The sequence below is a fragment of the Somniosus microcephalus genome, chromosome 27 (genome assembly GCF_052327205.1).
Source record: "Somniosus microcephalus isolate GS21.2 chromosome 27, FLI_Smic_1.0, whole genome shotgun sequence".
In the NCBI taxonomy this organism is placed as follows: domain Eukaryota; kingdom Metazoa; phylum Chordata; class Chondrichthyes; order Squaliformes; family Somniosidae; genus Somniosus; species Somniosus microcephalus.
In genome coordinates this window covers 25140673-25167861 of record NC_141013.1, presented here as the reverse complement: position 1 = coordinate 25167861, position 27189 = coordinate 25140673, and the positions used below count along the sequence as shown (strand labels likewise).

Sequence of the window (27189 nt, the reverse complement as noted above, 5' to 3'; positions counted from 1 at the left end):
AGTATGCATGGGTCATTTTGTACATCTTAAGATTGTAAATATAACGCATTTGAATACTGTCATATGTTAATGTTCTGAACCATTCAAGCCCCATGCGCTACTTCAATTCTGTCAAAAATAACAAAATCGACCAATGTACCATTGTTAGAGAAGCAATACGTTCAACAAATATCCAATAAAAACAAACATTTAAGGTTGCCTAATCTTTGCCTCTACTTAAATATGCGGGAGCAGAGTAATTATTTAAGCTAATTTTATATCACTACTGTCAAACAGCTGAATTACATTACAGCATGTCAAGCCATTTAAAAGGCTGTCTGAAATCTATGAATGTCAGATCAAAATAGTCAGCTTGCAAATTGTTATACCATAACCCGTTCATTCAGTAATTCAATTTAATGAAACACTTGAGGGAAAATTCTAGGCAAGGTCCTAAAATTACTTTATGCTTTTCTAAAAAATAAAAATCCCTGCTCTAATTTTCTCATCTTTGCTCCTGAAGGCATGGATCCATGCTGGGAATATGGTTCTATGCGCACAGGTCCTTGCCACATGAGCATGGTTGGTGAGCCTTTGCTGCCTCATCAGATGTCTACACACATGTATTTTCCACCAGGATAGTGATCGTGGTGGCAGTCCTGGCTAAGTTTTCTCCTCCTTAGCACAGGGACACGAAAGCCAATCATAGAGTCGCTACTACCCATGCTGGGAAGATCAGGTGGCTCAGCAGAAACAAAGGATCAACCCTGGGATTTTCTTGGTCCGTATAGTTCAATTCCATACTTAGCGGTACACTTAGTAACTGAACCATCAAGTGAGCTACATAACTTTTAGTATTATTGTGAAAAGTACCCCCACACCTCCAGAAAGGTTGACCAAAACTCATCCTCAATCCAATGCAAAGATATATCGACAAGTACTTGTTGGTAATATCAAGCAGTATGTACCTACACTTTTAACAAGTAATATTCTATGCAAGATTACGAATTTTAAAGTATGCAGTCTGTAGTTGAACTAGATGCAACAAACAAGAGAGTGCAAAATGGTTTTGTACAATAGGATTGGTATTAAATTTGGATCAGTTGCCTGGTTGCAAAATGTAGTACCAATTAACTTGCATATGGGCTGCATTTTTTGAAGTAAAAAAATGAAGGACTGAATTGTGGATGTAAAAATCACAGAGTTCCCACTCCTGAATGGAACTCAGAGACCCCTGTTGGAAGTGAATGTGTATGGACATTGAGTTAAGAGAGGACCAGCCTCAAAGGCCGTATATGGTTGATCCTTCTTAACAATAGGAATCTGATGATAAGCACTCTTTAGGTCAATAGTGCTAAAAACCTTATACTGAGATACTTTATTGATAAGCTCATCAATCTTAGGCAAAGGGTACGCATCTAATTGAGTATACCTATTAATAGTTTGGGAATAGTCTATCACCATTCGTTTATGTCTCTCGTTAGTCGTGACAACTACCTGTGCCCGCCAAGGCGAACAACTAGGTTCAATGATTCCTTCCAATAAGAGACGTTGAACTTCAGAATTAATAAATTCTCTATCCTGACCGCTATACCTTCTTGACTTGGTAGCAATTGGCTTACAATCCGGCATCAAATTGGAAAAAAGTGATAATGGAGAAATGGATAAAGAGGTTAATCCACAAATAGATAAAGGTGGCTTAGTTCCTCCAAATGAAAGACTGAGACTCTCGTGTAACTGAAGCACATCATGACCAATCAAAATATCCGCACAGAGATTAGGCAAAACAGATAGGCGTATATCAGTATACATATTACCTAGAAGAATCAATTTCACAAGGCAACAACCAGCTACTTGTGAAGTGAGAGTCGTCTGAGCCATACACACCTGATAGGAAACAGGCAAAATTTTCAAATGCTTCTCCTTTGCAAACTGAAGACTTATAAAACTCTCGGTACTGCCCGTATCTATAAGGGCCTTCACTTCCAACCCATTAACTTGGGCCGTAACTATAGCTTTGTTTAGGCCATGAGCAAATGCAGCAGAAATTGATGCAATAAACGCCCTATCTAAAGGCTGAATAGTCACAGAGGAGGTAATTGAACCTGATGATTTACACACACGTGCGTAATGACCTCTCTTGCCGCATTTACTACACACAGCCTCCCGAGCAGGACACTTCAGACGAGGGTACCGGACGTTTCCACAAAAATAACACTTCTGAATCCTAGAGGCAACAGCCGCTGAAGTAGAAACTGTTTCAGAATCTAGTAAACCACTCCTATTAAGTCCACATAATTCCTTTTCATCCGGAACTGCCGAAACCACAGTCACAGGCTGATTAAAAAGGGCATAAGAATCCGAACTTCTCTGAGCCACATCCAATGTAGAAGCTTGCTCAAAAGCACTCTTAAGATCCAAAGTCTTATTTTCTAACAACCGCTGACGAATTGATCTAGACAGTAATCCATTAATAAAAGCATCCCGTACCGATTCTTCCTTATATTCTTCAGCCGTCACGGCCTTATAATTACAGTTAACACTAAGGCACCGACGTGCTTGTAAATAAGTATCCAAAGATTCTCCCACCTGCTGCCTACGGGCAGATAGAAGGTGACGTGCAAATACCTCATTCTTTGGTTTAACAAAAATCTTTTCCAATGTAGAAATAGTCACTTCGTAAGTTTTACAGTCCAAAATATACTTATACACATCCGGAGCAATGTAGTTGATCAGCATATTCAGCTTATTTAGAGACTCTTGATCCAACACGCCCAAAAAGTTTTTAAATATACAATACCAATGTTTCCATTTATCATCCACTCCTGCAGAATTAGGGTCAGCATTGAATCGTTCTGGTTGAAGATATCGCTCCATTCTGACATAAAGTTAATAAATTGAAATAAAGAATAGATTTGCCTTTCTAATCTAGGCTTTATTAACTTAAAAATCTTCAACACCCAGTCCCAACTAAAGGCTGGAAAGAACTGAATTTAAGATGGCCACCACAAATCACATGACATCAACTACCAATGAGATTACAGCATATATCCCAAGGCAGGAAACAAACAACCAATCACAATACTTCTTACTAAACATAAAGAATAATCACCACAGTGGCGTAGGGGTCTTTGATTAGCTGATGGCAAACCATCTTATGGCTACTTCATAGGTAATTCCAGCAGCAAAGAACCCACTGAGAATTAACCAGCATCCACATCTATGTTGTGAATACAGGATAAGCACAAATATAGCACCTAATAGAATGCAAAACTTCCAGACATGGACAATTTGTGCTAGTGTGTTTGCTTTTCTAGAAAAGGAATCATGTTTTCAGGATGAAGGAAAAATGATGGTTTTATTTCTATAGTTTCTTACGGGGAAAATATGATGCCATTTCTAGGATGACAAATCCAAAAACACAAATTCCACCCAGCTGGAGGTTCCATCCAATGCTCCCCCACCAATGCAAAATTTCCTGCTATAATAATTTCTCACCTCATCTACAGAAATGGCTTCCCACTAAACTAATCTGACATGCACAATGATCACCTAATCAACACCCGAGCTGCCCTAAGGGGCCACTATAAAGTTGAATAACTATCCTATGGAATTGACAAATATATAGTACCCTCTTTAGGCGCTACGACTTGGATGCAACACATATGATGAATCTTCGGATCTATTGCATATAAATGCACTCATTGATGAGAATGTTACAGAGTACATTTGGCACAGCCTTCTTTTTTGCATTACTATATTCAGACAAAAATACTTAAATCTAGCTAAAGGCCTCTTCTTCCTCACATTCAATAACAAGATTTTCTTTACATTCAACATGATAATTTTCTATTCTCCCCGATTTCAAACAAAATACCTCCTTTGCTGTAGGCCCTCTTTAGATCAGATTTTTAAACTGGTCCCTCGGCGGGGGGGGGGTTTACAAGATTAAAAAACATCATCTGCATTGCAGCATGGTTTTCTTTTCAGGTAATTAACTAAATCTTTCAGAAGTCAGGGCCCCTGGCATAGGCAGGTGCACACAATATACACAAACACATACACTTTTATATCCTGGGGTGGCAAAGCAGCTGTTGAGACAAGAGTGCAAGATCTCTCAAGATAGGGCATGGCCAGTGTTTCAACTGAGCTGTAACGCGGCAGTGTGACACCCCAACATTATGAAAATACTATCTCCTCCCTTCCAAATCCAAATGTTTTCCTAGCCTGTCGGCTAGAAAATCCCACATGCCTTTGTACCAGGCGCTGACTCAAGACTGCAGCATGGATATTGGCATCTGGGGTACAAAGAGCACCCCTCAGTTCAGAACATATAGTGTAGAGGTGCTGAGGCACTCAAGTTGAGTTCAGGAGGCTTGAGCATCACGTTTTCCGGCAACATGCTGCTGCTTATTTCCTGGACTGGATTTTGTTCTGCAAGAAGGAATTCCTACTCTTGCTATTGATCAAAATTTCTGCTTATACTAAATTTTGATCTCATAACCAGGCAGCCAACTCACATAGGAGCCGCAGCCAAGACCAGAATTAAGGAACACATCAAGGAAGCAGAGCATCGTCTGTGATTTGGATGAGAGAGCAGGAGAAAGAGTGTCTTTTTGAACCAGGGAGATGAGGCAGTTCAAGGCAGAGCATATCTCTTGTGAGCCAGAGGTGGGGTGGGGAAGGCCTCTGTGAACTAAGAGGGGGATTGGGAGGAAAGAGTATCTCTGAATAGGTTTGGGGAGCTATTTCAGGATGAGAATGCCTCTGCGAACTGGGAAGAGGGGGTTACAGGAACACAATGTCAGTGAATGGGATAGAGTGCCTCTGTGAAGGAGACAGGAGGAAAAGTGTTCAGGTTATATTTCGAGGAAGTGACGGTCTGGTTGCACTATTAAATAGATGCAGAAATCGAAATGTCACTTATTTTTCCTATAATTTTTATTATTAAAAATATATCATGAAGTAAAAAAGTGTTTAAAATTAACCAGAATAAATAGTAAAGTTCAACATTTTCCAAAAGAGCAGGTCCCCAGGAATGCAGCATCAACATACATAGGGATGCACTGAAGCAGCTTTTAGAAGGAGTATGTACAGTTTTAATTTTGCTGCCGACAGCCCTGGTTAGACCAGATGATCTGGGGGGGGGGGGGGGGGGTCTGTCAATATTTGTACGGACTCTCGGTGAGTGTGTCAAAATGAACACAAAAGGTTGAGAGAAAAAAAGAACCCTAGATGGATTGATGTGAAACGAATAACTACTGTAGTTACAGAAGCATCACACCAGAATGGTTTGGCCCGTTTCCATCTGTTGTCTGAAGTTATATTTACTCCCATAAAAGATCATCAACTTCTTTCTCGTTATTCTCAGAAAATTAATCTAAAACACTTTGCCAGCTTCCACATTCCATTTATAAGGCAAGTTGCTTCCTCCTCGCTATTAAGTAGTGAATCAACATTTTGCCAAATTGGGGGGGGGGGGGGTGGGGGGGGTCAGACATTTATAATTTAGAAGTGTTTCAAAGTCTTTTCCATTGGTACAGTTCCACAAAGCAAGACACTCACCTGAACAAAAGCAAAAATAAAATTAAACCGGTAATACAAAATCTGTTCAAGTGGCTCTGAAATTATTTTGATCAAATAAAAAAATCATAACTACTGAAATCTATGGCAATATCCCTAGGCTTAACATATTTTGTAATGCAATGCAGTTTATGTGCAACACTCTTAATATAATGTCTTAGTATTAAAAAAATCAACTTACATTTCTGTTATTGCTTACTGGTTTACCTATTTGGTGTTTCTATAATATACACAACATTAACAGTCACCGCTGTTTCTATTAATTTCTAAGACGAGTTGCATGTCTGAGATTGTTGAAAGCACCAAGCATAAAACGTAACAAAATTTGTAAGCATTACTGTAAAAATCTATTACTCATTTAGATATTTTCAGTTTCAAATTGCTGGTCATTGTTATGGTAATACATATAGTTGCTGCCTATAGGCAAATAATTCACTGTAACTATATATCTGAGACAAATACAGTCACATTATAGAGTTCTAATGATTACAATGGTTCTAATGGTTACAGGTTCTAATGATTGCAATGAAAATAACAGATTTCTTGTATATTAATTCAACAGATAAGTATTACACATTAAGTGTATGTAACAAACAGATCAACACTTGCTTCAACAGTAATGCATTCTATGCAAGTCTTTTTTGTATAAGGAAATGGCTGGTGATTGCATCTTCTTGGCAAAGGCTGCATTAGTGTCAATTTTTATCTACAGAAGAAGAGCACTTCTATAGTATGAAACCTAGTTATTAATCATTTATTACATGATTCATGACCCTGTGAGCTTAAATTTTGGCTCTTTCCTGCCACTACATGTTACATTAAGCATAATAAACAGATACATTGATTTTATCTACGAGAAGAGTACTTGGGTAATGCCCATTCAAACATGATGTATGGATTACTAATTTAGTAACAAATTGGTTTTCCAGTAGGGTGTCTAGTCTAAGAAAAATAGTTCTAACCAACCCTACCTCTGCAATTTATTTTAAGCCATCTCTATGGATGAATAATAAAGTTAACTTTCATTAATGATTTCACTACATTTACACCAAACAGCAGTCCTATTGGTACTACTTCATAATCCATTCCCATTAGCTACTTTAAAATGGCCTGATTTATGACACAAAGCTGTATAATAAAATTTAAAAATTACTCAAACCACATCTGTTGTTATAAATGCTGCTTTTATTATCAGGTAGATTATCATATCCTACAGGTAATTAGCAGTACAAATCATTAATATCAGCAAAATAATGAGGAAAAACAAAATCAAAACACAATAAATGATACTTTCAAGCCATTTTCAGGTCAGGGAATTAGAATCCCCACATGCACTTAATCATGAGCATAGCCTTCCTAAATGTTAAATACCAAGACAGAATGAAATAGCCATGTATATTATCATCACAGCCTCACCATTATTAATCGTTATGGCCTAAATGACTTATTTCTAATACTAATATATTTCAATAAAGGTTTCTATTAGTCCGTTTAAAATCTTTAAAAAATGGTACATTGTTCAGCTTAGTTTACGTAATATTTGCAACTTGCTTTCTTTGCAAAACTGGATTAAAATTGGCACTTAGTTAGTGTGATTGACTCATGGAGGAGATAGATGAGGACAGAGATGGAGGAATTTCTTCACCCAGAGTGGTGAACCTGTGGAATTCTCTGCCACAGAAGGCAGTAGAGACCAATTCATTAAATATATTCAAGAAGGAGTTAGATATATTTCTTAAGGCTAAAGGGATCAAGGGATATGGGGAGAAGGCAGGGACAGGGTACTGAATTTGGATGATCAGCCATGATCGCATTGAATGGCGGAGCAGGCTCGAGGGACCGAATGGCCTACTCCTATCTTCTATGTTTCTATATTATCATTTTATGCAGCATTTACACTATAGTCGGAGCTTGAAAATTATGGCTTGTAGTGATCACTTACATTTTTGCACAAAGGCAGTGACCTAATTGAAGCTCATTGCACAGCTAATTGAAGGGTCAATGAACACTGCCACAAAGGGTTATCTAAGACCATCCCGAGCATTTGCCTTTCCAATTTCTCCTCTTTTTAACTATATAAATGCAAGATGTTGTTGGTAAAGCCAGAAGCATGGCTCTATTACCTGAACTTAGCATTAGGTCACCTGCTTGCACAGAAAGAATTTAAATATATTGCTGTAATATTTAGAGTCACAATTCTATAAATTTAAGATAGCTCAATAATAAGTTGAGGAAAAAGTAAACAACTGGTGAGGCTACAGCTGCCCATAATTTTTAGCTTCAGTCTCTGTCAGCAAGATGTTCATCAAGATGTAGATAAAACTCCTCTGGAGAGAAGCAAAATACTCCACATAAAGACACGTGGGGCATCAAAAGTATCTCAAGCTCTCAGTGACAATAGATTGATTGTCAGCTGAACTTACAGCCCAATGATGAAGGCCCATACTCCTGTACAATCTCCGGAATTTACATATACCAAGGAGGCCCCACTGGCGTAATAGTTTAATCAATGTGCACAACAACTGTAGTCCTCCATAAATTCTCCTTCCTTTAGACCTTTTTTTATATAAAAAAGCTCACATCAGGTAGCATTGTAAAAATAAACCACTAAAGTGCAACAGCTCTTCAACCTAACTGGACAACACATCCACAATTTTGTTACAAATGTTATCTGGTTGGCTCCTCTCAAGAACTGATGTGTTATTTTCTAACGACTGACGCGGTTTCCAGAAATTTAGCTAAAAATGGAATTGAACTGGTAGATGCTGTGAAACAATTATAACTTAAATCTTTACAAAGTGGATGCCTGTATTTAACATGCTTCGAATTGCCAGTTATGCAGTATCACAGCTGTCAACATCGGCCAAATCCTAAATGTGAGATTTTCAGTTGCAAGCTGTATACCTTGAGGAGATGTATCATGCCAAAACAGTAACTGTGAGTAAAAGGTGCGACTGCACCCATTATTAGGCTGCAAGGGACAACCAAACGGTTCTTTCCCTGTCTTTTTAATCTTTCCTTCTCCACCTTCTTTCCTGCTTAAGCATAGTTTATTCCAACTGAAAGATAGAGAGACCATAGCAGTACCAACAGTCAAGCTCTACTCAAGCATTTTTCTAACTTTTTAGAAAAAATCCATACAGACTCATCTGTATCAAATAACAAATTACAACTGCAGCTTAGCAACATGAAATTAAACACAATCATTAAAATTTGGCAATTATTATACTAACAAGAAAAATATTTTTGCACTTTTCACAGGAGTGCCCAACTGGGAAAATACTTTTATTGTGAATAATGTTGACTCTCAAATACATGGGACTCAGAACATATGGTACAACTTTAATTTTCCTGCAGATGTTGCAGCCCCCACCACTCCCGCAAAATTTTCACTGCATAAATATAACTATTTCTACAATACTTTTAATGGATCTGAAAAGAAATGAACTGCGTGTTGTCAGCTGATATTAACTCTTCATGCTCAGGCACCTATATGTTGGCCCATCGCATAGGTCTGCTCTGGGTACAAATGGATACCGGAAAGTGCAGACCTCTGGGAAGGGGAATTGATTCACTAACTCAAAGATACCTGCTACAAGTTGGAGACTGATTTACATTTATGTAAAAACCACACAGGGGAATAGTTTATAAAGAAAAAGGAAAGCATCTCTCCACACTGAAATGCTATCTTGAATCATTCCTGAAACTTCTTCAACCTTACAAGGTTTATAAAACAATGCAATAATCTGATCAAATTAGACTGCACCATATAATAAGTGCTAAAAATGAATTTACATTGGATATATACCACCGGTTTGTGATCCAGTGCATCAACTCTGCAAAAGATTTCCCTAGAGAAAATGGAAGCCCTGTTGCTTCCGATCATAAAGAAAATATCATGAATTTTGCATACTAATACATATTCCACGAGTCAAGCTTGTGAATGCTAGATATGCAACTGTGAAAAATAAATATGCAAAACAAACTGTCAAACAACACTGATCTATGAGGCAAATGTTTGTTGTATGCAAAATATAATTACTCTATATAATGAGTCATATGGGGAGGTAATCCACGTCACATTTATGCAATCTTAGCAGCCAGTTATAGAGTACTTGCATACAGGTCTCCAGCTAAGCTTTCTAAGCTGGATAATTTTGTTCAACATGGGGGAAAAGAGGAAGTATTTAATTCTGATAACTAGGCAATCGGTTACAAATGTAATGAAAAGGCAGCACAACTGCATTAAAAATATACCTACAAACTGCAACAGTACAAAAAGCAATAATGGTTCCAAATCATTAGAAAAAATGGGGAGAAAGAATTTTTAAATCACAGAAAATTAAACAGAAGGATTTCAGTTGCATATCTACTTCACAAAATTCTTTAGAAGCCATGAGTGATAAATAGCTACTCAACAGGGATAAAGGAAGGGAACATCCCAACTATTTAATATGCAACTCCAGTGAATATATCTCCAAAATTATTTGAGGTTTCCAAAGAATGTTGAAGAAAAAGCATACTTACTTGAACATATTATTGTCAATAGCACAGGAAGCTGTAAGAAAAAGAATCAGAATTATAAAAAGAGTATTCCTCTAAATCCTGTGAAGAACTATCAACAAGTGGACTTGGATATAAGACAATTACTGAACAAGGCTGGTCAAGTTCACAATTGATCATCAATCCCAATATAGTAATCGCTTCTCTCTCAATGTTTTTTAGCTTGCTAGATAGACAGTATTTTTAAACGTTTCACCAGGTGTCCTGTCTTTCCTAGGCCGCAAATTTAATGGAGGAGGCAGGATGTGGGCGGGAGAGCTGGTTTCAAAGTTCCGGTCCCGCTCCCAGCTGCATCCACTCTGCAGACGTGATTTTCCCTTGATTGGCCTTGTTAAGCCCACAGGCGGGCTTTCCGGCCAATTAACAGGAAGTGGGTCTGATGACGTCATTTGATGGTTTCTTTAAAGGGACCATGTCCACATGGAGTTTGACAGTTGTTCTGTCAGTGTTTGACAGCTTTGAGGTGCTGCAAACACTGACAATCACTGCACAAAGGTGAACGCTTACACCCAGGTTCTCCAATGACTCCCTCCATATGCTTATGGAGGGAGTCTCAGCACACAGGGAGGTTCTCTTCCTTTCCAAGGGTGGAAGAGACCGCCCCAGGACACCAATTTACCTTGCACCTCCACCCAACCCTCTCTATCTACTTTATCACTTCCCTATCTCACTAGCCACCCCTCACACTCACCCGCATCCTACTGCGAGCATACCAACTAACAACACACAAGGGTAGGCACTTGAGAGGTTTAGCCAATATCCATGTGAAGTTTCTGGTAATGTGTTGTCATACAGTGAAATTTCTTTTTCCAAAAGTGCCCCTTATTGGACAGATCTGAGCGCACCTTGAGAAGTGCCTTCCTGAGTTCCAGTGATTGTTCAGTCATAACCGCACCCCCACGCTATAGTGATGAGTGTGCATGGAATGGCTTGGACACTAAAGGGATGCTTCACAGTGCTGGTGTGGGATGGTGTCAACCTGGTGCATCATGTGGCAGCCAGGGTTTACAGCGTCAAGTGAAGAAAATCTGGCCATGGTGATGCCTCCCGGCCAGCAATTTTGTCAGGGGCTGGTGCCCTGTGTCCGGTGCAGCATCAGGTGATGGCGGAGAAGGCTGGTGATGAGGTTGGTGATGTTGGCATGCCTGGCGATGTTGGGTCTGATCGTGGAAGGATTCGGAGGACCATGGTCTGATTGTTTCATTGGCTCTGATGTTGCTGCAATAGATGGCAGCTGCAGGTGAGATGAAAGAAGCGATCTGTCACTGGTGAGAGAGGTTCTCCCAATGAGGTGGCACTGGACATACAGTTGGATCTAAAAACTTGTAAGCTAAAGAAATCTCTATATCTATTAAAAATGCAGTAACCAACATTTTCTGAGCTCTGAAACTCACCATCTGCAACATGGCATCCTTTACACCACTTCTGCAGCTGTCAGCTTTTCACAAACATCAGAGCAGATTCAAAACACGCTGGCGTGTTCCCCGTGGGGTAGAAGGTAAAATTAGAAGTAAGCCTCAAAATAGTCTTAAATTGGCTCTTAACAAGCCATTTAAGTAGCTGAATTGTATCCCCCGCCGCTTGGTGTCGGGTCAGTTCTCCGCTGACAGACCCAACACCTGGGAGACTCGCGTGGAGGTGGGTTGACAGCGGGTTTCCTACCCGGTCAACCTTTGCTATTTTGACAGCGGACCTACCTCCAAACCCGCCCCCTCAGCGCTATTAAATTCGCGGCCCTAGTCTTACGTATATTTTCAGTCTCTATTTGTACCCTACTTTGCTTTCTCCCTCTCCACCTGAAACTGTGTTCACAATCAGCTTGTTTACCCTAGCTAACTGGAGGGTACAACTAGGAGAAATTGCAAGTTTTTTAAATTATGAAAAAATAAAATAAATACTATTTGCTTGGAGTTCCATGATGGGCTAATGAACAAATGCACTACATGCCATGATACTGAACCATACAAATAAGAAATGTCCCGGGTCTCTGCTGAGTTAGCTGATTTCAGACAGGGTGACTCACTGTCCCCAGCACCGGAAGAGGGGAAAAAAGCCAGGGTTCTAACTCATCGATATCCAGTGACCCATGTGGCAACTGTATGAGTGGATGTCGGTGATTGAGCTCAAATGCAATGCAATGCACCCCACGGTTAAAAAGCTTGCTGACACTCACTGTCTAGTTTGCGTAACAAGTACAGTCACTTAAATGGGATAACCGTGGGCTGCTGGAGGACCGTATGCCTGCACAAGTTATTGTTTTCAGGAGAGGGCTGGAGAAAACTGGAAAAGTACTATTATGCAACTGTCGGTGTGATCAGCACAAAGAAATGCAAGGGTGTAATTCTAGAACTGAATATCAAAATGTTCCTTGTGACTTTTTTTTTATTAAAAAATTATATAGGCCCACTTGAATACATAATTAATTGAATAGGTTTTATTCTATAAAGAGAATATAGGCTATTTCACTGAGGATCGTAGGGTGAGATTTTATTTTAGCAGTGAAAAATAACAGAATCACAGCTGCCACTACAAGAATTCTGCACAGAACTCGTCACAACAAAAGATAAATATAAACATGACAAACGTATGATGTCAGTAGCAGGCACATCACTTTCAATAGACATACCTTTCCAAAAAGGAAAATACATTTACAGCATACAGATTTAGTATCACTATCGCTTTAAAATGAGTTACAAACATAATTAACTTTAATATACTTCTGCATATTAATCTGTTGTGTTTCTTCAATATTTTTGTTTAAAAGCAAAGGCTGATGACATAAATGGACATTGGCTTGTGAGAGTTACTGACCTTAACGTTGTGAAAGCACTAAACTAACATACATGGTTGAAGCTGAAGTAACATTGGGTTAATGATTTTCTCTGATGTGATTTCAGCTCCCTTATATTATCTGGGTCGGTAACTCATCCAAGACAGTGGGGTAGATTTTGTCTTTGTGCATTAATGTAAAACGGCTGATAGCGAATCAGAAGCCCGTTTTACATCTCTCCTGATGCGATTTTTATTTCCATTCAAGTCAATGGAAATAAAAATCAGGAGAGATGTAAAATGGGCTGCCGATTTACTATCACCCATTTTACATTATCGCATAAAGACAAAATCTATCCCAGTATGTCAGACAATTACCGTTAAAACAAAATACAATTTAAAAAAAAGCAAATTGAACAGAAAGGCCTAACCAAAAAGTGCTGAAGGTAACACTGTAAACATTCGGTTTTGGGAAAACAGGTACTGATGGTAAAAACAGCTCTTTAAACAAAGAAAAAAAGTGACAGGCAATTTGACTTCATTTATTCATAGCTTTTTCACTTACCACTGGACTTTGAAACAATACGACAGCCATGGAACTTGTTTCGATCAAGATGCTTTGCCATATTATCTGAGCCAGTAACATCAGTTTCAAATGGACAGCTAGCACACACCAGCTTGATATCTCTGCAACAATATAAAGTACAGTTGATTACTCTGTGAAAACAAGTTTTTAATTCTGACACACTCGTCAGCGCACAACATTTGGCAGTTGGGATTGTCTAGGACATTCGCTTTTGTACAGCCTCTTAACAGCATGGACTAGCTAACAGAATATATAATTTCAATAGGGCAGTTTGAGTTTACAACTGGGCACTTGTTCGCATGTAGTACCTAATTTAGTTCTGACTAAGGGTCATCGACCTGAAACGTTAACTGTTTCTCTCTCCACAGATGCTGCCTGACCTGCTGAGTATTTCCAGCATTTTCTGTTTTTATATTAGCAACCCTGGGTTTGTCTTGCACTTGTCAGATTCTACATGTGAATCAAGTTCTCAGCTTTTGTTTTCATTCTATTAAAGGTGACATGACAATAGAAACATAGAAGATAGGAGCAGGAGTAGGCCATTCGGCCCCTCGAGCCTGCTCCACCATTTAATGAGATCCTGGCTGATCATCCAAATTCAGTACCGTCCCTGCTTTCTCCCCATATCCCTTGATCCCCTTAGCCTTAAGAAATATATCTAACTCCTTCTTGAATATATTTAATGAATTGGCCTCAACTGCCTTCTGTGGTAGAGAATTCCACAGGTTCCCACTCTCTGGGTGAAGAAATTCCTCCTCATCTCAGTCCTAAATGGCTTACCCCTTATTCTTAGACTGTGACCTCTGGTTCTGGACTCCCCCGCCATCAGGAACAGCCTTCCTGTATCTAGTCTGTCTAGTCCTGTCAGAATTTTATAAGTTTCAATGAGATAGAATGAAGCCAGAGAGAATTATAGCAAGGGTAGATCTCACAAATTTGAATCTAGTAATGGACGGAGATACAAAAAGACTGAAGAGAAATCAAACTGGGTGCCATTGGGCAGCTCAGATTTTTCATAGCCAGATGCATGCTCCAGCAACTTTAGTGCACAACATGACCATTAACTCAGCATTAAACAACTGCACATAAGGGACAGAGTTCCAAGCAACAACGCTGCTTGCCAAGAGAATTCTACTGACAGAAGTTATGAGCTGAAACTCACCACTAATACTCTCGGCAAGCGTTTGGGACTGATTCTGAATGCTGAGCAACAGCTGCAGTAGTTCTTGTGCTTGTCGTGTAAACATGGAGGTGTGTCTTGTGCGAATAGCTCTAATGCTGCTGTAAACAGAATTTTGTGAAGAACTGACGGGTCACCTTTCTTGGATGCTGGGGCGAGTGGGACGGGACTATCCTTACGCTCTGCATGGCTTTAGACTGTACCGAGTCCAGAAGCACAAGATACATTTTTGCAAAAATCTGCCAAACAAGATTGCAATATTCCATAACAGAGTGGAACCAAGCTTATTGTACACTGAAGCTGTCAATGACAAATGGGAGTGAAATTAATTGAAGACTTCCCCATGCTGATCTCTGCTAACAACTTCAGCCATCTTTGCCACTTGTTTGTTTCTGCATAAAACAGAAGCAATTACTAAACCAATGAGCTGTGTTTTGAACTGAAGAAATGTTGTGACCCTTACACAGAAGTCAGTGGACAATATCACAATCAATCTTTCTTGTCAGAGTTACTCATTTGGTCTTCTCTGTGCAAGTTAACACAGCATTTGTCCACTCACTTTCCCATTTTGCTTATATTTAGCTGCATTAATTCAGTTACTATTTTTTTTTCCGGATGGGGTGATCGCCAATTTTTATGCAGAGGTAGCATCACTTTTATAGGCTCACTGAACTAATAGGATCACCCTGAGATTAGCCTTTACACAAGCTTTATTCTTCGGAAGCAAACTACCAGTCTCTAAGTGTGGCAAATGGTGGGTTAATACAAGTAACATTTTCTCAGTGATATATTTAGGCTTAAAGTTGTACTGTATTTCCTACCTCAATTTGTTTGAATATTCTCTGAACATCCAAAATTTCTTTTTGCTTGGGACAGTATGAAAGCTGCAAAACACAATGAATATTGAAAGACAGCAATAATATGTGTACACGTCCAGATGATAATCCACTGCTTTGATTTTTTTTCCAATTGTACATTAGTGAAATTATAAAAAGAACTTGATATATTTTAATAAAGTAAATGTTACACAAGTACATAGTAATAATTTTTAATAAACATATATATGAACACAGAAATTAACATATTATAGGACATTTTCAATTTATCAACAGTAGACTCCTAATATAGGTAAGAATCATTAAAGTCAGTTTGTTTTTGATTTGATTTTTAGTGTAGAAAATGGGTGAAAGTCAGCAGGAAAATTGGGCCCCCAAAAAACTGAAGGCGTTAGTAAAAACAATCTACAGGGGACATAAAAGAAGGTACAATCAAGCTACTGTAAATAACACACAATTATTAGAAAAGTTCATGAACACCACTTTTATGCGGCCAGACTTTCATTTAACCACAAAATATATATTTTTTTAATTAAAAGTAAAATTGAAGAACCTATATTCATTGCTGTGGCTCTGGCTACTTACCTGCCACTATGATGAGATTGTAAAAATTGTTGGAAATTATGCACAGAAGAACAGTTGCGATCTTGCGTTTAGTAAACAATGTCTTGGTGTGTGTGACCTGAGTTAGACTTTGATTGATGACCTCAATCTGCAGAGGGCTATCAATGTGATAACTGTGTCAGTGCACTATCCTTGTTCCATATCCAATCAGGAATGAAAGGCTGACATCTGCTGCAGTATACAGCATATCGTCCTCACATCACTACTTAAAGAAGATCCAGATCCACTTACAAAGTCTAAATTGCACAGCCTTTATTCCTTTTCTTGCCAAATACTAAGTCTAGAGATGCATATGCATCAAATCCATGATATGAGCACAAAAAGTAACCACGCAACACGTATGCTCACAAGCTGCAATGTATACACGTCTTGGACCTGATTTCTGATAAGAAAATAATGGGGGAGAAGGAAGGTTAGCAAATTTGTGAGGATTTTGTTTAACCAATTCGCCATTTAATGTGGCAACGTATTAGTGGAAATCAATAAAAACACATTTAATGATCCCTGAAGGCCAAGGATAACATAGCACTCAGTTTGGGGTGGAATTTTACCAAAAAAAATACCAAACATTCATCCTACCTCATCATATGGGCCACATAAGATTTGTTGCAGCTACTTCTGAATCGACAAAGGGAACAATGGACATAAGTGGCGAAGTGACTGGCAAATTCTTTAATTTCCGTGTCACACTCAATACATTTGTGAAGACCACATCCGGTCCTGTAAGTAACCGAGAAAAATCATAGTTAGAGCTGGGATTCCAAAAGTAAAAGTTCAATTACAAAAGAAAATAACTATCCTGCCTTTTCCACAATATGTACTGACACTTGCGTGGCAACAGCTTCCCCAGGAATCCACTTTAGAAAAAGACATTGGATTATTTAATAAAGTTAATTTTAAAAATATACAAAATGGAATTTTTTATGATTCAGAACAAGACAGGTCTCTAACCTGTCACAATGCCATTATTTGGATGACTTGTTAAATCAAGACTTGACTTGTCTATTCAGGTGTTTTGGATGGATGTTAAATATCCTGTTGCACTATTTGAAGATCAGGGAGGTTGACTGGTGTTCTGGCCAATACTCTGCCCCTCAACCAACACTACCCAAAATAGATTAACTAGCCATTCTTCGCAATTTTGTTTGCGGGATCTTACTGTGTGAAAAATAGCTGCTACGTTTTCCTACATAACTTTTATTTTTCTTTAAAGTAATTCACTGTGTGTATTTGAGCCATGACATGAAAAAGTGGTATATAAATGCAAGTCTTTCTTAATACAAAATTTCACTAAAACATTGAAACAGAGATCAAATGGATTTAGGAAGTGAACTCATTCAGGAGTCACAATTTTCAATAAAGTTAACATGAAAAATGCTAGCTGACACAATCTAGCTATGCAGTTATTCTTTTAGCTTTACACATCCTTCTTTATGGCTTTTTATTTAGACATTGGAATTAAGATGCTGTGCAATAACTTGGCATAATTTACCTGAAAGACTGCAGCACAATGTTAAAAGATTTGGTTATTTTTTTGTTGGCTGGACTTTTTTTCTTTTCCTGTTGCTTAAAGTACGGAGCTGGCAGCGACCTTCCTTCAGTATTAACTTGGTTTATAGTGGAGGAGTACAATTTACTGTTCACTGTTACTGATGATGAGCACTGGAGTGTGGAACTAGTTGCAGTGTTAATTGAGGCCGTGGAAGATGATCCCGCCTGATAAGGTGTCATGGAAGCTCGAATAGTAACCTGTTAGATTAAAAGAGACTTCAATCAGAAGATTGTAGGGTTCAAGTTCACAAACTGCCATGGTTTTAGTCTGGATTACTAGTCCAGTAACATAACTGCTGCATTACCATACCCGTTGTTTTATCAGAACTTTGTAACTTTTAATAGTTATTCTGCTGCTAATGTGCATCTGTGTGTAACTGGCCTCTCCCTATATGGCCACGCGGTCCAATCGGTACATCCTCTGATCAGTTAGAGGCTAATTACTGTTAGGCATACCCAGAGGTCAATTAAAGGGCAATTGTTTCTCTGCTAATTGGTGGTTGCTTGCAAATTCACCGCAAGGTCAAAAACCAGCAATACCGGCTTTCTCTTTAAAAAAGATTATTTTGATCTGTAATAAAATGTGAAGTGACAGTCTTGTATATATTGCATTTCTGTCACTTACAGATTTACTTTTAAATAACACAATGGCATTACATACACTTTTATTACAAAATCTTGCAAAAGACACCATTCAACATATTTCAAATACTGTGAGGGTGGCAGCACACAAGGACTCAAAAGGTTTTTAACACATCTCCAGCCAAAAGGGTGTATGACCTGCTACCAAGGTTTGGTAAATAACATTGCGACCAGCTGTCAGGTGTGCATGACAGCTGCCTGAAGTTAATTCTACTTTCAATTCTCTCTTTCTTCTTCCATGTTGGGTAAACATCCAGTGTCCACTTGAAACCTCTCCACAATGGAATTGCTGAGAATTATAACTCAATGTGTGGGGGGAAATTAGGGATTGAATCCATATCCCACCACTCTGGAATGCTACACATGAAGGGTTACATTACAAAAACTAAAAAAATAACCTGCAACTGACCAAAGGATCTCTGCAATTTCACTTTCACTAAACTTTACGATCCAGATTTTTCCATTTCAAATGAAATTATTCTTGTGGATGGGTAAAGCAGTTATGGAAGATGACAACTATACAATGGCATTATCAAAACTGACTATAAGCACCATCTTGTATCAATCATTCCCATCAGCAGATGAATTGGTGCAGAGGGTGACAGACTCAACACCAACGGTGAAAATATCATGCTGGGGGGGGAAAAAAAAGATTCTCTGCAAACATTTTTAAAACTCAAAGTTCAACTGTTGAAAAGGACAAACACAAGACATTAGGGTAGGATCATCATTCCCAGATTTCAGCTGCACTCATAGGGTACATGGATTAGCGAACTAGGGCAGCAGTGCTGTAGCCCGATCTCTGACCCAGGGTTCCTTCCAGGAGGGGAGAAGAGGGTGAAAACAATTTAACCTCCCACTTTAAACTCAAGTATTTTTGCAATTAAATAAAAGAACAGGGTATATGCTCGCTATACATTACAATTAAGTGCCTGCACTATTAGTCTATCTTCCATGATAGCAAAATACTGCAGATGCTGGAAATCCAAAACAACAACAGAAAATGCTGGAAAAACTCAGCAGGCCAGGCAACATCCGTGGAGAGAAAATAGAGTCAACGTTTCGGGTCAGACCCTTTGTTGCCTGGCCTGCTGAGTTTTTCCAGCATTTTCTGTTGTTATTTCAGTCTATCTTCCATGTCTTTACAAATTACAAACCAATTACATCTTTTAAATTCAAAATTGAATGCTGCATTGAAAACAGCCAATAAGCTACCACGTAATTCAATATTAAACAGCTGCTCCATACTGTACTAACACTTTCAGAAAAGGCAAAATGCATATAAAAAGTATAGTAACCCTACCTTTGTTCCAGGAGGTAGACCTTCTAACTGCATAGGTTTTCGAAATGTCCTATGGTGTTGAGTCTTGTGATCCACTTTTTCTTTACAGGTCAAGAACTGAAGCTTACACTTGCTGCAGCGGTAAACTCCTTTTTTCTGCACAAGCAATTAAAATTTTAAGTAACTTCTTTGAAATTATAATAACGGGGTATAATTTACCTAATCCACGCAGTGCTGGTTAGTATAATAAAAATGTGACTAGTGCTTGACAGGAGAAGGTAACTGATTGCGGCGGGGGATGCTTTTAATCTAAAATATTTACTTGCTTATGCGTTTCACATCCTTACCTAGAACAAAACTTCATTCCATCTACTTCTCTTAAACAACACCATTCCCAGTCCAAGAGGTTTAGCAAGCTACTTGCTCTCAGAAGAAGAATGATGCAAAGAAGTGCCAGACCTTTATTCGATGATTCACTGACAGTGAATTGCAATTGTGCACAAGTTGAGTTCACAGCTGCTCAGTTCGATCCTATCATTTCATGGTGTTACAATTAAACAGAGCAGCTGTGAACACACCATAACGTTCAAAGGGTTTCCTTTTTGAAGTTAAGGTTGTGGGACTCAGTATTTTACAATGTATGCTTCATCCCCCGATAGGTAAAGGAGAAGAAAAGTGGAGGTGGAATCCTGTTCTTACTCAACTCCACTCTGTACATAAGACCCGTCCCCTGGACCATGTCAACTTGCGAGCTCTTGCCAGTGTTGAGAATACAATCTTCAAAAAAGCCATCTCTGATCACTTCCTCGTTTCCCTCACATCCACATTATCCTGCCTACTATAAACCCGCCTACAATCACTCTCCACACCTTTTCACATTCCCGAATAGATTTGTTGTCTGACATGCGATCTTTCTCACCACTAACCCTAACCTCTTACTATTAGAACTTTTCTTGTCTTTTGTTATCTTATTTGATATTAACGTGGTCAATGATTCTATGGATTTCTTGTAAATTCTACATCCTCCAAATATTCCACTTGGTTGAGTCTTATCATAATTTGCTGCTACCAATAATTTTTTCCAAGCATGTCAAAACTGTGGAACTCTTAACCTCACTCTGGTGCTCCTACAATTAGCAGACTTTTAAAACCAAAACCTGGCATCATTTAATAACCATTTTCCAAATTCTCTCATATTTTTCTTCTTTACAACCTAGATAATGCTCTACCCTCTGGGCCTTGGCTTTTCAACTTGGTTTAAAAGCTCAATGAATTTATTTCCCAGCTAAATGAGGAACTGAAAAGCACAATTCACATGGGGAGAAAAGGCTTAATCATATGTGTGCACTGGATGCCCTCCATCCTTCCATCTGACAGAAATAATTGCGCTCATCAAATATAGCTTTAGAGAAAAACACAGGTGGGTCCCAACCCTGCTGCTGGCTCCATCCTGCACTGGAAAATGATTTTCCATTGATGGGGCTCGTTAAGCCAACCCAGCGCATTTCCCAAGCCAATTAGAGGAAGCGGGTCTGGTGATGTCATTCATGATGCGTCATCAGCCGGTTTCCTTAGAGGGACCATGACCAACTTTCTTTTAACATTTGTGCTGTCAGTGTTCTATAGCACTGAAGTACTGCAAGCACTGACAATGACTACACAGAGGTGCAGGGCTGCACCCAGGTTCTCCCATGACTTCCTCCATATGCTCATGGAGGGAGTCAGAGCATGCAGGGTGGTCCTCTTCCCTTCTGATGGGCGGAAGACACCTCCCCAGGAGCCCAACACAGCCTGGTTGCACACTGCAGAGGTCACAAGCAGGGATGTTGTCAGGAGGACCTGGGTGCAGTACCGCAAACCTTTCAATGATCTCATTAGATCAGGAAACGTTAGTACAAAACCACACTCAGTCTCATCCTGCTGTGCCTCTCATCACATCCCCATCACTCTACCTTCCCTACCCTACTGCTGCATGTCCTTACTCACACCAACTTACCTTGCACCTCCACCTATCCCTCTCTCTTTATCTACATTATCACATCCCCATCTCATTCGCACCCCTCATATTCACCCTCATCCTAGTGCCATCATACCAACACAAGGGTAGTCACTTGGGTCTTTAATCCAATGTTTATGTATAGTTTATGTTAATGTGCTGTCAAACATTGAAACCTTTATTTTCAACACTTTCCATTCTTGGACAGGTTTGTGTGCACCTTTGGAAGTGGCTTAGTGAGTATCCCCTGCAATGGTGGTGAGTGTGAAAGGAATGGCTTGGACATTGTAGGGATGCTTTATGGTGTTGGTGTGGGGTGGTGCCAACCTGGTGCATCATGTGGCAGCAAGGGTGTACAGCGTCAAGTGAAGTAAATCTGGCAATGGTGAGGCCATCCCTGGCCTCCCATGCAGCAGCGTGCTCGGGTGCAGATGCCCTGTGTCCTGTGCAGCATTAGGTTATTGCAGAGAAGGTTGGTGTTGTTGTTGGTGCTGCTGGTGTGCCTGGTGCTGCTGGTGTTGGGGCTGATCATGGTCAGATTCTGAGGACCAAGGTGAGACAGCATAAAGGGCACCCATGTTGATGGAATAGATGGCAGGTGAAGTAGAGATGACAGAAGCGTTCTTTTTTTTAAAAATTTGTTTATGGGATGTAGGCGTTGCTGGCAAAGCCAGCATTTATTGCCCAGCCCTAATTGCCCTTGAGAAGGTGGTGGTGAGCCGCCTTCTTGAACCGCTGCAGTCTATGTGGTGAAGGTACTCCCACTCTGTCAATGGTGAGAGAGTTCTTCCAATGAGGTAAGAGTGGATGGAGAGTGGAAAGTGGAAAGCCTGCAGAATCTGTGCTGGAAATGGACTGAGAAACAACTTGTGGCTGAGGAAAGTGACAATCTGTCAGGTGGGAGCATTCACTGTACATTTGAAGCTGTCAAGCAATCAGTTGGAGCAATGGCCACTGAAATCCTGCCTCAGGCTGACAGCCGTGGTCCGCGAACAGTGGGGTTCCCGCGGCCATGAAGTTAAAGTGAAAAGGTAAGTTAAAAAAGCCGGTTAATGATCTGTCATGTAGATGCTAATGAGTTTAATTGGGTTGCCCGCCACTGCCCGTCAGGTCTGCTCAGTGCTGACAGAGCAGACATTGGGAAAGGTGCGTTGCGGCGGGGTCCCGACCTGCTGTCAAAATAAAATCACCCGACCTGCCACCGATCCCGCCCGCTGACCCCCCCAGAAAATTCTGGACATAGCTTTACGACTTTATTTTGTCTCCTATACAGATATTTCAGGTCACAGAATTCTGCAAATCTACAAATGGTGATTATAATAAAATATATTTGTCCTTGACTAAAAGGTTGCTCAATGTAGAACACATTACTTATAGCTCCCTATCAGAGACGCTACATGTTATTCCATCTTTTCAGCAGGTTCTTTGTTATTACATGCTTTGTGCATCCTTCTAAAGATTTCCTTACAGAGAAGCTGTGGTGGTTTACTTTAACTTTTTATTCTCATTAGCATGCAATATATTAGTCAGTACAACTTAAATAAAAAAATTGTTTCCCCCACCCCCCCGATTCTGATTTGCACTTTGGTTTTCAAACAATAAAACAAGCAGCATTTGTTGAAACTTTGTGTGTGGTCAAGCAACTACTACATACGTCTCAATGGTGCCAAGTTATAAAGTCTAATCAATTCAGGGAAGTAAATAGCTGAACACAGTAGTCTATATGTGGGTTTCTGGTTATGCTGACTGTTCAAATTGTTCAGCTATGAGCCACAAATAGATTTCTCCACTGACAGTGACAAACTGAGATGTTCAATACACCTAACAACAAATGTCAAAAACAACAATAATGCTGTAAGTGATTATTGACCTACTTTTTCCCTTACGGTAAGTGCAAGTACTTGCCCGTATCTCATGCATTTCAAAATCGAATGAAAATAGTGGGTTTTTTCTGAGCTAATTCACTTAACTGACCCATTCACTAGAGTCATACTTTTCCAAGTATTCAGCAAGCCAATTATACATGTAAAAACAATTACTGCAATTTTCAATTATCAGTAACTATCCAGAAATTTAGCATTCTGCAGTATTACTACAGAAAGCCATTTATAAAATTACAAATGAACTCAACACACATCAATACTAATACTGTACCTGATGCCTCATGTAATGTTGAACATAAGCATTTCCACTTTTAATGACCTTAAGGCAAAAAGGGCAGAGCAACTGTTTGGTATTTTCATGAACGATGCGGAAATGGTTATCAACATCTGAATACACCGATGACCGGTAGCTGCACACCTAAAAGGAAAAAAAGCAGGGGGGGAAACTGTAATTTTTTAACAAAAACTTTTAAAACAAATCTTTGTTTATGAATAGCAATTGAAAATTACCTGACAAACATATGGCATTTCCCCTGGTTTATGATTGTCTTTCATATGCTGTAGAAGTACTTGCTCAGATTCATAGGATAACTCACAAATTTTGCAAATTGCTAGAAAGCAACCAAAGAACAAGATTACAACAAATTGCACAAGATTTGCTTCTGCGGATACTTTCCATCCTCTAAATATTGCTGTAAATCAAAATAGAACAAAAAGGTAGCTTGTGCTACCAAGCTCGGCTGTGTTGTTTAACAATGAGAAAGGAACAGGGTAATTATTTTTTAAATGTTATCAATGTCATGCATTTTCCTGAAAGTTGTAACATTCTTTTCTGCTCCAGCATTTTAGGAATAAAGTTAAGGTACCTGACCTCTTGATGGAAGAGAGGGGAAATCGGGACAAGCAGCATCCTTACTCCCATTAAAGCTTAAACTATTCCTGACAAATGCCTTTTACTCCTGGTCTGATTCTGCCTTCTCATATTTGAGGTATATAAAGAGACTTTTTTGCTTTTCAAAAATATTTAGATTTTTTTTACTACTGCTCTTTCTTAACAAAACCAAACAACTTGGTCTGAAATAATTTTATGATTTCAGTACTCCAGAGGTACTATGCTTAGATATGAATACCATTTCCTTTTGTATTTCCAACATGTTTTCTGATATGATTCGTTTCTCTGATTCACATTTGATTCCCCACAATTTATTTCTCCAATACATTTTTAATGTTTCCTCTGTCACTTCACCGTGCAGTTTTTGCTCATTTAGTGTGACTAATGGCTTATCTACACTAAACTTTACCTTATTTATAATCCTCTTCCTCTCAGCAATATCTGATTTACACTAAACACAGTTACCTCAATACAGACATATTTCCCAATGCACGAGGTCAGATTGAGTGGAAGTGTTCATGCAGCTGACTCTCTGCAGCCAAATTTACATTTTGCAAAACAGCATCACTGCACACATCCTGATGTGCAGGAATAAGCTGAGCACTAAATCCATCATCAGGTTACATTGCACTGCCTCTGAAATCAGTCTCTGCCTGAACCCTACCCCTGAAATGGGTTTACTTTAGAATCATTAATTCAAACCATAGAAATTACACTATTTATATAGTCAGCTGGAGTGAAGATCTTGGCAGATACTGGTGGATTCCAATCTAACCTCCACTTAGCACTTAATAAAACTGTGTGTATATCCCATTAGTGCTACCAATTTTCTTTACTAACACTTTACTAATCAGTGGCACTATGATTTTATATAAGACCAGGCAGTAGAGTGGGCTGGAACACTATCCTTTCACTTCTGGCATCTGGGTCTGAATCTAGCAGAGACTGTTGAGATGAAAATCTACCTTCTCTGTTGACTGTCAGGGCCTCAAATGAAAGGAGTTTAGGTAGCCTCAACCAAGTTCCTGATGCGACTGTGCCCATAAAACAAAACTGCCCATTAATTTACCACAAATCTCACTCAGCAAGGTATGTGAAACGAAAATATTCATACTGGTGCAGCAAGTTCAAGATGAAGGAACCTTTTTGGAGGACAGCAAAGAAAATTCAATGTTGGCACCGGATGTCCGAAGTGGAGAAGTGTTCCACCTCCCAGTATTCACATGCCTCACCTTGATAAGCATAAGTAGCACTAATAAGATTGCTGTGGAGCTTTGTTAAGAATGCCATGTTACAATTAACTTTCTATTTAGTCTTGGTTAAACCTCCAGATAATAGAATAGAAATCAACCTCAGTACAAAATAAAGTTTGTGTTAATGAAAAATGGCTTGACACAAACAAATTACGATCTACAATGAAGATTATTGAACCCATTCAAGACATCCTCCCCAAAATTGTACGTTCAAGTGACACTGGTTTATGGCAGTTATTTTAGCCAAACTATTCTGGCATCATCACATTTGCTCCTTTCCACAATGGAAAAATAACAAAATGTTAAAAAAAAACTAGCTTACTCCTAAAATTGATTCAAATAATAGCAAAGTGACAAAGAGATTTTGAAGACAACACCCAGGATTGTGCTGTGACAAAAATATATCTGTTTCCTACATAAATATTTTAAATGTGGTGCAGGATGCAGACTTTTCCAGAATGAAGGTTCCATTAAAAAGAAAAAACATCAGATTATACAGCTTTTGGCAACAGGGAAAAGTGGACAAGGATTTAAAGGGACCAGCATGCTTTAGAGTTATGAGGAAAGCAAAGAATAATTTTGAAGAAAAAAAACGAGATACATTTAACATCTGAACTCGATGTACACAGATATTTGTGGCAGGTATGACATTTTAAAGGGCTAGAAATTCGGTATAGCCACGTTTGGGGCGCCAGGAGCACTTTCGCGCCACCTAGCGCAATATTGGGTCGTTGCGCCCGAAGGTGATTGCGGCGCTAAATCAGGCGCTGCACGAGACTCCTAAGGTGCTAACCCGGCGGCACAACCCAATTTCGCAGCGGCGGGGCGCAGCGCAGGTGCTCTCAATAATCACTTACCCCGAGACACACTGGCACCGGACAGCTCTTAAAGGGGCGGGTCAATTAGGATCACCAGACACAGCACTTCCTGGCAGGCCTTAAATTCGGCGCTAACTTACCTGAGGCGCTCCAGCCTGTCAAGACATGGAGAGGGTGAGGCAGAGGGCGGAGCGCTTCACAGATGTGGCCCTGGAAGCTTTGGTTGGCGCTGTGGAGCGCAGGCGCGATATTCTGTACCCTGAGGATGGGAGGAGGGCTCAACATGCTGATTACCGGCGAGCTTGGAGGAATGTGGCCACCAGAGTGGCCTGCAGAAGCGTGGTGCCCAGGAGTGCAGTACAGTGCAGGAAGAAGTTCAACGACCTCACTCGGGTCGTCAGGGTGAGTGCCTTTTCCACGATCATTTTCATCCCTCCATCTGCACCTGACTTTATGGCTAGAGGGTGCCTGAACCCCCAAAGGCCATCTGTCAGCCAGCACCCATGGCCCTTTCAGGAAACACACACGCACATGCTGCTCAGTGCATGATGCAAGGGCTATTCAACCATGGGGGGCAGGTGATGTCTGCTCAGTGCAGCATGTTTCAACACTTCCCGTCCTTTCTTCTGCAGGCGAAGCTGGCCAGGAACCGGCACGAGCAGATGGCCACCAGAGGAGGCCGGCCTGACCTGCACATCCTCAGCGACCTGGAGGAGAGAGTGCATAGGATAATGGGAAACCGGCTGACTGGT

General features: G+C 39.7%; 1 protein-coding gene across 10 annotated transcripts in view; it reads right to left on the bottom strand.

Annotated features, from left to right (window-relative positions):
• The window catches only part of LOC147100082 (zinc finger protein 280D-like), a 118303-nt gene that overhangs the window by 8627 nt on the left and 82487 nt on the right, over positions 1-27189 (bottom strand). For all 10 annotated transcript variants that reach the window (XM_085968749.1, XM_085968746.1, XM_085968754.1 and 7 more), the window contains 8 exons: positions 23985-24085; positions 23746-23892; positions 19617-19751; positions 17613-17869; positions 16700-16840; positions 15482-15544; positions 13460-13581; positions 10090-10120 (listed from right to left, as the gene is read on the bottom strand). In XM_085968749.1, coding sequence (XP_085824875.1) covers positions 10090-10120; positions 13460-13581; positions 15482-15544; positions 16700-16840; positions 17613-17869; positions 19617-19751; positions 23746-23892; positions 23985-24085 — 997 coding nt within the window. The remainder of the gene's footprint in view (positions 1-10089; positions 10121-13459; positions 13582-15481; positions 15545-16699; positions 16841-17612; positions 17870-19616; positions 19752-23745; positions 23893-23984; positions 24086-27189) is intronic.